The sequence below is a fragment of the Acartia tonsa genome, chromosome 7 (genome assembly GCF_053477335.1).
Source record: "Acartia tonsa isolate MP-2025a chromosome 7, ASM5347733v1, whole genome shotgun sequence".
In the NCBI taxonomy this organism is placed as follows: domain Eukaryota; kingdom Metazoa; phylum Arthropoda; class Copepoda; order Calanoida; family Acartiidae; genus Acartia; species Acartia tonsa.
The window spans coordinates 30,835,563-30,849,093 of NC_137266.1; the positions used below are offsets into that span (position 1 = coordinate 30,835,563).

The following is a 13,531-nucleotide window of genomic DNA, read 5'->3' on the forward strand; positions in this document are numbered from 1 at the left end:
TATTTATCGCATCGTATTATAAACTACTTTCCCATTAAAATTTTGATAGCCCCGAAATGACGAAGGCACGAGATAACAAAACTGGTTTTAATATTATGATTGTATATATTTATATTCTTAGAAAATTGGATATAATACGATACAAACATCATTTTTCAGTATTGCTTAGAACCAGTTCAAAGACAGCAAAAATTAATCGGTTTCGAAGTCATACTGGAAATGATTACACACCATTTTCCTGCCTTAGTTTTCCTCTAAATTGTGCAAGTACTCTTTTTTGCAACAACAAAAACAATCTAATATGTATGTACATTGTATATATTGTTAGTAGAGTAGCTATACTATTATTGGGTTCTTTCTGCATGTCTGTCCTACGGTTCAACATTATTATGAGGTCATTAAAAATGTACCACATATGTATCCAGGCAGCTTCTATCCATCCATATCTTCACTTTACAGTCCCACTATCTCTGCCAAAAAGCTTTTCTGAACAGAATATTTACTGGATAAGATAGTCTTTATTGCAATATTGATGATACTGCAAAACCTATGGACATAATTGTCCTTGTTTTTAATATGTTGAAACAAATTTAACTTTTTTCCTTATTGTTTCCTGTTGGGATTTATCTAGTTTTAGTACTATTTTAGTAACAAAGTTTCTTAAAGTTAATTATTATTAGTCAGTATCAGAAAATCTAACTATCACACAAATACTACAAAAATAACTCTTGAAGGGTTCATTCTTCCCCTCTCAAAAAAGCTTTGACGTTCATAGTTGCACCTATATTTATGGGCCAACACAATTCCCCTGCTTGTCTTGGTTGTTTAAAATCTGTCTATATCGTTGTATCACGTACCATTTCTTTTGGAAAGGACTAAAGGGCGAGGCTCAAGGATTAGAAAGATATTAAAAATTAAAATTTCTCTGCATTGCATTGCATTGATCGAGTTGTTATCATAAATTTCTCTGAAATTTTCTTAATTGTAACACACAGGTGTATGAGAGATGAGGCCCTTTCAAACTACCAGAATTTAAATTAAAATTAAGTTTTAAATTCTTAGTTTATTTACTTTTTTTTACTGAAAATAATAGGATGAAAAAGAAAGATTGAGAAAAAATGTAGAAAGAATATTTGCATGTACAAAAATTGAGTTAAGGGACAAGAAATAGAATAGACTCGCTTCTTAAAGAATCTTAAATATTATGCCTATGTTATAATAGGGCCCCAATAAAAAGGATAAAATCTCAGCATGGGATAATTTGAAACTCAAAATTTAAGCCACACGCCAGGTCCTGGATTCTGCAAGAAAAGAATTGTGAATCACACGAATAATATTAGCTACACTTCGGTTTCTCATTTTTATACCCATATAAAAGTAACTGGATGTCTTCTTGTATGTATGATGTATCTGTCAGTCTTCTTGTAGCAAATTATATCAGTATCTGCTGATCCAATATGGTTCTCCTTTACAGTGGAGATTCCCATTGGTCCAAGGAAAGTTTATAACTTTTTTGGGTGAGTTTCCCAGTATAACCACCCTCCTAAAAGAAATCCCTTCTAGCAAAAAATATACTTTTTTTTTACTTTTTCTTTTTAAAACTATTTAAAATTAAAAGAAGGGTTTAAACTCTACCCTCCTCCCCCCCTTTGTAGACAAGTACTCTTAAAGGCTCACATATGTCTGAGGTTGGGTTTAAGCTACAATATTCATTAATTCTTTGAATGGTTGTGGCTATTTTTTTCTCTTAATACCTCTTCAAATACAGATCTCTTAGATGCTGGGGGCACAGCCAATAGTTTATCAAAAAGACCAAAAATCAGATAATTTCCTGTACATTAAACAAACAAAAAATTTTGAACAAGCATGACACCAAATTATTTTAAAACTGGTACTTAACAAAGCTTATATGTTTAAAATCAAATAAATAAAATTGTTTCATTAATTAATAATATCTTGTCGTTAGAATGTTGTACTTTTGGCATATAACTTAAAAGATGTTTGTCCTTCCATGCTGCACCATGTTCTTTTGATAATTCTCAATCATGCATCTTTTAATGGCAGGTTCTTTTATGTTAAATCCATATATCATGCAACTTTATATCTATTTTTGCCAAAATGTCAGCAAGTTATCTAATTTGGTTAGTGCAAAACTAGATAAGAGAGGCAAAGTGCACCTTTCAAATTTTAAAGGAAAACCAATTCACACGTTCAACTTGGGAAATATTTAACTTCAGATAGAGAAAAATGATTTTTTCCAAAATTATATGCATTTTAGAAAAAAAATCTGTTCAGTTTGTTTAACCCTTAACGGTCGGGGGGAGAGGGGCGTTGAACGCCCCCCCATCCGGTTTTTTTCTATCTCATTTTCTGTGTGTGAAAGATAAAGAGCCAAAACTGCGTGACTTTTTAAGTATGGGTATGACACATAACTGAGAGTTGGAGTTTTTTGAATATCTCCATCCTGGCAGGCACAGGATGCCAGCAAACCTGGCAGGGTCATCCAGGTAAAGAGTAAAAATATTTTTTTAACTAAAACAAAGCATTTTATCATACCAAAATACTAAAATATCCTCTAGTAGTACATCCTTATGTAAAATACAGGTGTTCAAGTCACTGTCAGGTTCCAGGTATAATCCTGTAGGTCCTGATCCTCCAGGTCTTCAGAAATCTTTAAAAGGCTCCTGTGGCCCCAATTTTTGACTTAGAGACTTCAAATTTTAAACTTAAGCTTTTTTTACATGTCTACATAACATATTAAAATTTTATGAAGATCTGCCGCCTTTTTCCCGCCGACCGCCGACTGCGGCAGTTGGCAGCTGCCAAGTACAGCTGCGGCCGCTGAATTTATATTTTGTATTTCTAATGTCAAATTTACATAAAGATAAACATTTCCTGGAAAAAAATTGTTCTTCTAGCTTCTAAAATAAGAAAATTTCAGCCGTTTGAAACTTTTAAGTAAAAAAAGACCTAAAAACAAAGGTTGTTAAATAAAAGGGTGAAGGAAGCGACAATTGACTTATAAAAGGTCAGAAATTCATTATCATACAGGGGACTTGCACAAAAAATTTAGCCCTCTAGCTCTAATAGGAACTGAGATAATAAGGGGGGGGCGTTGAACGCCCCCCCCCCCCCCCCGACTGATTAAGGTGCGGCAAGGGGCCCGACTGTAAAGGGTTAAATGAATGAGGTTGTATGTATTTAATATTATAATATTGGTTGTTGCAAAGCTAAAATAATAGTTTTGATTTTTTTCTTCAAAATTTAGTTCATAATTTTTAACCCTTACAGATCAGGAGGGGGGGCTCAAAGAGCCCCCCCCTCTAGTTTTTTCAATCTCATTTTTTTTGTAGGTAAGATGAGAGGTGTAACTTCATGACTTTTTAAGTTTAGTAATTATACGTCGGCAAGAATTGATTTTATTAGGATATCTAGTCTGTGTCGGTCGTGGTGTCCGGTCAAAGTCGGTTGGGTACCAAAAAAAATTCTAAATAAATCTTAATTTCTACATTATGACTTTTGTGTATAAGGTAGAAACCTAAAATTTTTTTGGTGAATACTTAGATATCAATGACCTTCTGAGAAGAGTGGTGTTATGAACGTTTGACCGCTCCCTGACCGACTTTATGACCGATTTTTGTCCAGCTTTTACTACAGACATAATATGAATATTGTGGCTTCTATTACAGCTAGAGACCTATAATTTTTTTTGGTAAATCCTTGAGCAATAATAAACAGATAAAATATTAATTTGCGCCGCCAACCACTGTTTTACCGCCGTAACCGCCAAAAATGGCGGTTTCTGTTATTTTCCGTTTTTCGGCGATGATCAGAAAAAATAATTTTTTTGTTATAAAAAATAAAAGTTCGTCCTAAAATTTTGTCATCCTAGCTGCAAAATTGGCCGCTCTACAGCTGTTTTAAAATTTAGCGGCTGGCCGCTAAAAAGCGGTTAAGGAGCAGTCTGGCCACTATGACTAGAAAAATAATTTTCTCTAAAAATACACATGAACCACCAGAAAAAAATTTTACGTCTTTATCTGTACCAGGAGCCGAGATAAAGGGGGGGGTCTTTGAGCCCCCCCCCCCTGATCTATTAAGGTGGGAATTGGGGCCCGATCTGTAAGGGTTAAAAAGGTATTAGAAATATCATAGTTTACAAGAAAGAAAAAAAGTTTGACATCACATTAAATATTCAAGAATGTTTTTAGAATGTGTTTAGAAACATGTTTGACAACATCCATAAAAGTAAAGATCTAAAGTCAGATGATAGGATAAACAAACATTAACACTTATAGAGTGTCAGAATGTATTAATTTATTAGTCTAAACAAAATAGTACATAAAATTTTGTAAAATACAGGATACTTTTAAGGAGAATACTTACATTTTTAGGACTTGATTATAGAGATGCTAAGATTATAATAGTGTACTTTTTTGTCCCAGGAATCTTTATTTAAAAAACAGATGAATAGGTTAAATAAAGCATTCAATAAATGTTTTTCAAACAAAGTAAAAAATATGGATGGATGTAAAGACAACCCCTAATAATAGAAAAGTTTTCCTCTAAAATCAAACTAGTTGTTCTGAACAAGCATCCTTGGGATAATATTTATAATGTGGAAATAATATTTTGATGGTGGGGGGGGGGGAAGTAGAAATGGGGTGGATCTTAATATTTTCTCTTGGAAATATTTAAAAAACAGTTCATAGAAACAAGTAACTGGCGTGTTACAAAATAAAGGACACTCTACATACAGAAAAGCTGAGAACAATTCTTAAATATATTTTCAATGTTGGCATTAATAAGCAAACTTATAGCCTCTCAAATCTTTTACAGAAAATTATAATACAGTTTAACTAAAAATATAAAATATAGTTGAAATAAAAAAGGACAATAACCTTTAATGTTAAACATGATATAAATTTAGGAAACTTTTAGCCGAAATAATTATGTATTAGTCATTTGAAAGAATTTCTAAAAAGAGTGACTGTCATATACATAGACATATTACCCTAATTCGTAAAATATAAACTTTTTTAAAAAATCAATAGTCAGATCTTTAAATGTAAGTTATCGTTGTTTACTTGTTTACGAATAGCTAGACAATGTTTAAGAATCGAACTAAGGGTGTATGGAATGCAAATATGTAATCAAATTACAATCATGCTGGCTGTTTTGATATCAATAACTGCAACAATCGCGTTACATTAAATTGAAAGCCTTTAACAAACTGATATTATGCAGTAACATTTCTGTAATATTTGACTTTAGAAATGACCTCTTAAATCAAAACTTAATGATCAATAAATCAACAAATTTCAAATTAAGACCATAGGATTGTTTACATGTTGGTTACAAAAATAAGATTAATATTGTTGCAACCTGCTAATGTTGTCTGATATTTATATTGACATTATGTCCATCACTAAACATTATTACTTAAACCACTACCAGGTACCAATTTAAGTCGGTCAGTCAATATATCTCTTACTCAATATTTCAATATTTTTACTATTATTTAGCTTACTAGCGGCAACGCTCTCTAGAGGCCTCTAGGGGCACTTGAGGAAGGAGAGTTAAATTCGATAACCCATTTTTATTTCAGATTTTAAAAAAAGAAGTGAAATAATAATGAGGGGGGTGCAATTTTTTTCTTGGGAGCGGCGTGGTACCCTCCCTCAAAATTGTTAAAAATCTTCCCAGGACCTAAGAGAAGCTTCCCTGTAAATGAGAACCATATCGGTTCAGCAGTTAGCGAAATCATTTGGTAGAAAAGAGAAAATCAGACAGACAAATATCATGTTACTTTATTATAAGGATAAATGTTCTTGCTAACCTTAATGTAAAAATCCTTGCTTGATATCTAACCAAAGACATCAAACATGAATAATATAATATGTCAAATTATGAGTTATGCCGAATTACAATTTTTAACAATAAATCCTATTATTAAGTGCTTTGTGTATAAAAATTGGTTTATTAAGTTATGATAGATGTATCTACTTTTATTTGCTCTAATTGACTTTAAAAACAAGGATGACAACATCCATAAAAGCGAAGCACTGAAACGGTAGGACAAACGGACACTAACACTTGTATAGTGTCAGAACTGAATAATCAGAATATAAATGTATAAATGTCGAAGCAAAATTTATATATTAATTGTAAGTAAATTTGTTGAAAAATTGCTTGATGCAGGATAATGATTAAGGACATACTTACATTTTAAGGACTTGATTATAGAGTTGCTTCGCTTATGATATTGTACTTTGTTGTCCCAGGAATCAGTATACCAAAAATTAAATCAATCGGATAATTAGATCATATAATAATTTGTTCTTTAAAAAGTGAAAAAATCAACATGTTGAAAATGGACGTACGGACATTCTGGCAACGATTATAGAGTTGCTACGCTTTCTAAATTGTACCTAACTACTACAGGGATCACCATACAAAATTTGAAATCGATACGACAATTCTAACATGCCTAAATTAACGAAAAAAGCTATCCGTTACGGACGTACGTACGGACGGACGGACGGACGGACCGACCCTAATTATAGAAAAGCTTCGCTTTTAAAAATTTAATTTCATTACGCAAACGCATTTTATACATACAATCAAATAACAAACAATTAGTAAAATATAGCCCATCCGAGCCGCGCCAATAATATTCTAGTCGTGACGGTACAACTATATTTCTGAAGAGCTAACCCAACACAAGCACAGAGAAAACCATATTTATAATCGGACTATGAGAGGGGTAGAAAGAGAGAATGGGTTACAGTGATAGAGAAAGAGAAACATATATGAAATTAGAGAGAATGGGAAAGAGAGAAAGTTGCAAAAAGAGAGAGGGGAATAAGAAAGACCGTCCGATGACAATTTTGTAAAGGAATTTCGCCAGTTCAGTTATTTATTATCAAGCAATAAATGCGCAAAATCTCACGAGACGTCAGTGATTTATAAAATACATGAAAATAATGTTATAAATATAAAAATTGAAGAAAAATACATTGACAAGTGCTGAAATTAAAGTTTTTGAAAATGTTGTTAAAAATTGTGATCTTATGTTTAATGAGCTTCAGTCTAGGTAAGAAAGAAAGAAATTTATTCAATTTTTTTTACTCTTTTCGTCGTTTAGATTATTTTTATACATTTATATAAATAAGTATCGCAACTGCAATACAGTGTGAATTTTATAGAAAAGAACGATGAAAAACAGTAAGATTCAATACCATAGGCGTCCAAGGGGGGGGGTAATGGGCCATTTGGCACCCCCAAACGATTTTGGGGGTGCCGTAGGCACCCCCAAAATTTTGTGAACAATACCCCCCCCAAAAAAAATTACCCCTACCTTGGGGGTGCCGTAGGCACCCCCAACGATTTTGGGGGGGGGTATTTACCCCCCCAAACCATTTGGGGGGGTAAATACTCCCCCCAAAATAGAAAATCTTTAACAAAAAAAATTTTTGCGCGCTTCGCGCGCATTTCTAATACTAAATTTTTTATAAAATTTAAATTACCCCCCCCAAAAATTTTACCCCGGGGGTAAATTTTGGGGGGGGTAAACAAATTTTACCCCTGCCAACAGATTTCAGGGGGGGTAATTACCCCCCCCAAGCAAATTTTACCCCCGGGGTAAAAATTTTGGGGGGGGTAAAAAAAATTTGCGGCGCGCTTCGCGCGCCATTTTACCCCCCCCTTAAAAAAATATTACCCCCCCCAAAATAAAAAGCTTGGACGCCCCTGTTCAATACAGAACTAGAATAATCTTTTGAAGCTAAATTTAAATGACAGTCACACAGTTAATGAAAGCCATATTTTTTTAATAATTGGTCTTTACATGCTTTTTTTTTGGGGGGGGGGGGGCATTTTATTTTAGAATATTTCCCATGGGATCCATGGTGGTGTTACCCTCCCTTAAACTAGTTATAAACCTTCCAAGGAACTATGAGATGCTATCTATAATACAAAGTAGAACGATGTCTGTTTGTGTGTTTGTTTGTCTGTTTGTTTGTAGCGAAGGATCTCGCTAACCGCTGAACCGATCGGGTTCTCCTTTACAGGGTAGCTTCTCATAGGTCCCGGGAAGGTTTATAACTATTTTCTTGGGGGGGTGGGACACCCCCAACCCCCCAAAAAATGAAAAATACCCACCCCCAAAAAAAATTCTTTTTAAAACTAAAATTAAAATAGTGGGGTCGACTAACCCCCCCCCAAAAAAAATTGTTTTTTTCTTTTTTCTTTTAAATCTTTTAAATTGGTTTGATCAAACCTCTTGGGGCAAAGCCCCTAGAGGCTAGGGGCGAAGCAGCTAGTGTTATTATAAAGCAGAACCATATCGGTTCTGCAATTACAGAGATCCTACGGTTTACACAGAAAGTTATACACAGATGATGTTACTTCTATGTAATGATTGCTTATTTAATACGATTTTTTTTATAAATTTATCTGAATATGTTATTTTTGTATTCATGAATTCTCAAAAATACTTAGATTATTAGTTTAATCCTCGCCAAAAATAGGGTAAGGGGGGGGAAGTTTCGGTAAGGGGCTATTCTCGGTAATTTCGACCTACCTTCATTAAATGACCTTTTTCTCCATGTTCCTTTCAAAAGACAGAAAAAAACATAAAAGCAAATTTGTTCCTTATTAAATTGCCTACAAAAAAGTATAAAATGAATTTTTTGTGAGATGAATATTAAGGGTACTTATTGGGTCTCAAAGTCGGACGAAAAAATTTTTTTTTCCAAAAAATTTTTTAGTAGGTGTGTAAAGATCGACCTACACAAAAATTGGTAAGACCTAGAGCTGATCTGAAAAACTTTTTGAACTAGAAATTGCCCGCTTTTTCCAAATCCGTTGAGAGCTTTAAAATCGGGTTAATATTTTTTTCAAAAATGACCAAAGTTGGCGCCGGGGGAAAAATCGGTAATTTCAAAAGAAATTAAAATTCAACTTTTAAGGTCATGTTTTCATGTTTTCTTTTGTCAAATCTATTATTCCATATGGACTTTTTAAGAATTAGGCCTAAAAATTAATAGAACAGATAAAAAACAAAAAAAAAATTAATTTTATTTTTTGAATCAAAATTTTGCGAGGAAAAAATCAAAATTTCTGGTCCTTTGAAAAAAAAATATTTTTGACATAGGAGGAATAGTCCGATCTTTATGAATTTTTTTGTTGTTAATCCCAATCACCTATACTAATTATGATTTATTACGCTTGTTTGGTCGTTTGGCCTTTTTTCATCGATTTTTTTAAGGTTAAAATGTAGTCAAGATTTTTTGCAAAGATGACACTTTTGCTTCAAATTCAATTTTTGAGGTCAATTTTTAATCAATTTTCATGTTTTTTGGGCTAAATCTATAGTTCAATGTGAGCTTTTTTAGGATCAGGCCTAAAAAGTAATAAAATACGTTTTTTTCTTATATTAATTTTAAGTTTTTTTTAAAAAAATTTTCGAAAAAAAAAATCGGAAATTCGCGTCTTTCAAAAAAATTCATTTTTAACATAGAAGGAATAGTCCGATCATTATGAAACTTTTTGTGGATAATCCCTATAACCTATACTAATTATGATTATTTATGTTCGACTGGCCGTTTGGCCGTTTTTCATCGATTTTTTTTAGGTTGAAAAAAATTACCGATATTTCCCCCGGTGGTGGGGAAATATTGGTAACTTTTTTGCGGTCAATTTCGGCCAACTTCTAAAAGTCCTAGGATAATGTCCTTTTAGGACCTGATAGTCCTTTCCGTAAGCTTTCTACTGGTCTTGGTTTCATTTGAAAATATTAATATTTACCCCATTTTTTTTCAAAAAAACCGAAAAAAACCCGAAATTTCCCCCCCCTTACCCTACGTAAATTCATATTTTAAATCATATGAAATTAACTTGATTTTTTATTCATGAATTAAAGTATATAGGTATTAAACTTAATTATTAAGGAATATATCTAAAATACCCTATTGAATCTGTATGACATATTGACATTAAATTTGAACGGTTTTTGTCGAATATTTAGCGTTTTCCTAATGGAGTAATTTACGTAATATCGTAATTTTTTTCTAAATTGAACGTTTACCCAAAGCTTATAATATAAATATAATTTAAGTCGCCTTGTAACATCACTCTTATCATTTACTTTTGTCTTATGTAAATAATGATATAATTAGAATTTAAAAGTTTTACCGAACATATCAGATCATCAATTATAAATAGTACTTTTTCATTTCTTAATGTTGAAAAACTACTTTTTAGACAAATAATTATAGGTGCTATTTATTAAAACTAGAAAATTCCAATTTATTTTAATAAGCAGTAATTTCTAAAACAAGGATGACAACATTTATAATTAGCAAAGTACATAAAAATAAACAAATTAGTTGGAATATAAATAAAGTAATTAGCCTCATTTATGTCGGTAGTTAAAAAATAAATTAGTTTCCATACAGAAAAGACAGAAAAAGTAAATTATAGAAAAACATTGTTGTAAGAATTGGACTGGTTTATTTGGCAGTTGTTATATAGCATTTAATCTAATGCAATGATCTACATATTATTCATAATCAATAAGAATGAATACATTGAAAAAAAAATTAATTGTTGCTTTTAAAATCTGGTAAAACGGGAAGAATCCTAGTCAAAAATGGACATTGATAAGAACCGTAGGTCTTTGACATTTTATCTAATATTGGATTATATAATGAGAATTGTATTCTTAAGCGTTTAGAAAGGAGGGTTAGTTCCCCAATTAAAATTAAAATTGGGCAGGTTTACATTCATTTTCATCGTTTTATCCCTTCAATTTGACAACCCCTAGCAAAACCCTGTGCACGCTACTGATTCTGATTAGGCTCGGATATATTAATTATAGATACCGTGTTTTTATAACCCCAAATTTAAAAGAAATATTGATTTTTAAAATTTTATTAGATTTTTAGATAACATGGTTACAGTTTTTGAGGCTATAATTGGAAGAAATTTATAATTTTTTTATAAAAATTTTTCAACAAAAAAAGTCGAAAAATTACTTTGAAAAAATCATATTTCATTTTGAGTAATTATGAAATAATTAGGTACAGTTATGTGGAATTTAAAATTACCACTTTTTTTGCATCACAAAAAATTGCAATTTATATTTCTTAGAAATAATGTTTAATAATGCTAACTCATTTTTTGCATTTCCGTTGTTAGGAAGAACAAAATAATTTCAAATCTAATTTATACTTTTATGAGTAGCGCAGCTACTTTTTAACCGTCCTGTCCGTCTTTAACATAGCTGCAGTACATTTAGACATATATATTTACGAAATTGTGCAACAAATTTATGTACAATTTCGTTTAGACTTGGAAATTAATGTTCTTCATATTAAGTTCTGACAAGCTATGAGTTATTGTTCGTTTGTCCATCTTTCTGATTTTAGAGCTTAACTTTTATGGATGTTGTCAACCTTGTTTTTAACATATTCTTCGCTGCGCTGACTATTGAAGATGAATGTCTTACCGTGAGATTATTGTACCTTTTATTTACATAATTGTCATTGTCTACTTTTCAACAATATTGAACCTTTCATAACTTGTTATTACTGCGATTTTTGTGCATGGTTAGAAATTGCAGATAAATAAATAAGAAACTATTCAATATATAAATACATATACAAATTGCAACCGCATTACATACGTATCAGCTGTGCAAAATATTACCTATATTTTCTTATTCGATAAATAGATACATTTCAAGGGATAAACATATAAATAAAGTTCTCAAAAAGTTAAATGTGTTTATAGCGTAACTATCTTAAAACTATTGCGTGTTCGAATAACTGCCAATCGCAGCAAATAAGAAAAATTGAACTAGGTTTCGTGAGAATTTTATGTTTTCATACTATTAAATAAACTTTTCTGAACTATTCTCTTTTTAATATTTTTTAATCGTTAGGAATTAGTTGAAATTAAAGTAAAAAATAAAAGTAAAAAAGTGAAAGTGTCCGTCTGTCTATTTGTCTGGATAAAGCTTAAGATCTTGGTAACTACTTGACCGATTAGTTTCTGCTATTCAGGGAACATGTTTACGTATCATATAAATGTTTTAATCTAACTTTATATAGGCGGGACAACCTCCCTTCTTTAAAAAATGAATCACCCTCCCAAAAACGATACTTACAAAGTATTAAATGTAGGAGTGAATACAGACACTAATTTGAACTATTCTTACCTATTGCTTTATTCCTGATTTATTGTAGACATAAATAAATTGTAAAATAGATACGTTTCAGATGCAATGCTGCTTTATATAATATATATAGCTTTTATTGGTTTTTAGCTGCTTATATAAACAAGAACAGTTATATGCATCATCATTTAAAAATAATCTTTTATTTTATATAAAAAGCATTAAATTAAAAGAAAATTTTCCTTTTTTTGATTGGGCAATTTTTGTCATATCAGAAGAAAGAATAAAATGTAAAAATGATAAATTCAAGATTTATTCGGATTCTAAATATTTAAATTGAAAACCCTAATATGAATGGCGACATATAAGCTCAGGAACAGTTAAACAGACGGACGGACAAAGTTGGTTATATAGCGAATGCTCCCTATCAAGAAATCTAAAATATCTCTTTTCTTGAAAATATCTTTAAATTTCCATTTTTATTGTAGTTATTATACCTATTTACGGATCCATCATAAAAAGCAGCAGAGTAAACACCTACCATATTTTGTACAAGATTTTAAAATATCTTTAACAAACATGTTAACCATACAAATCATATGCCTATATATGTTGTACATTTATCGGAAAAAACTGTTGGAGGTCAATTTGTTGGGTTTTATGCGGCCTCTGTGAGACGACGTAGCTACTGTTGTATGTTTATACTTTTTAGTAAATCATAAAATAGTAAATTTGCAATAATGATTTCTTTGTCTAAATTGCAAACCAAATAAATAATGACTAAATATACCATACTTCTGCTTTAATAATAACATTCAAATTTTTATTTTTAAATAATGACCCAGATGTTATAAATATCTTTTTGTACATAAGGTCAGAAAGACAAACACAATAATCTTCTAATAAAATTTGACATGAAATGAATTATAATTTATTTTTGCGAAATTCTTTGCATACCTAAATTTATTACTTGCAATAAATGTGTAGGTACACTGCAGGAAAAGTCATGGAGGGAGTGGGAGGGGGGACTGGAAGTATAGGGAAGCCTAGGGAAAGTAGGCCTATAACAGCGTGGGGCCTTTTCATGGACTTAGAGATATGTAAATTTTCAACTGATTGTTTTAGTAAATATTAGGGAGGGATGAGACAGTAGTCCCTAAAGTTTTATAATAACGTTTTCTTATTTGTTAGCTGAAAAACTTTATGGACTTTAATTGAATTTTGATTGGTTGGTTCAATAAGTTGACCAGACTGCTCATGAGTAAACCTAGGCTTTGTGGCTGACCGTTTGGCCTTAAGTAGCGACTCAATGTAATAAATAAAAAATACAATCCATTCATCCATGTTGTT

The 13,531-nt window shown here is 31.4% G+C and overlaps 1 protein-coding gene across 1 annotated transcript in view; it reads left to right on the forward strand.

Moving 5' to 3' along the window:
- Positions 1–6,908: 6,908 nt before the first annotated feature.
- The window catches only part of LOC145325264 (lachesin-like), a 37,315-nt gene continuing 30,692 nt past the window's right edge, over positions 6,909–13,531 (forward strand). Inside the window, exon 1 of the mRNA XM_080168204.1 lies at positions 6,909–7,096. Within this exon, the coding sequence (XP_080024330.1) occupies positions 7,051–7,096 (46 nt within the window). The 5' untranslated portion in view covers positions 6,909–7,050. The remainder of the gene's footprint in view (positions 7,097–13,531) is intronic.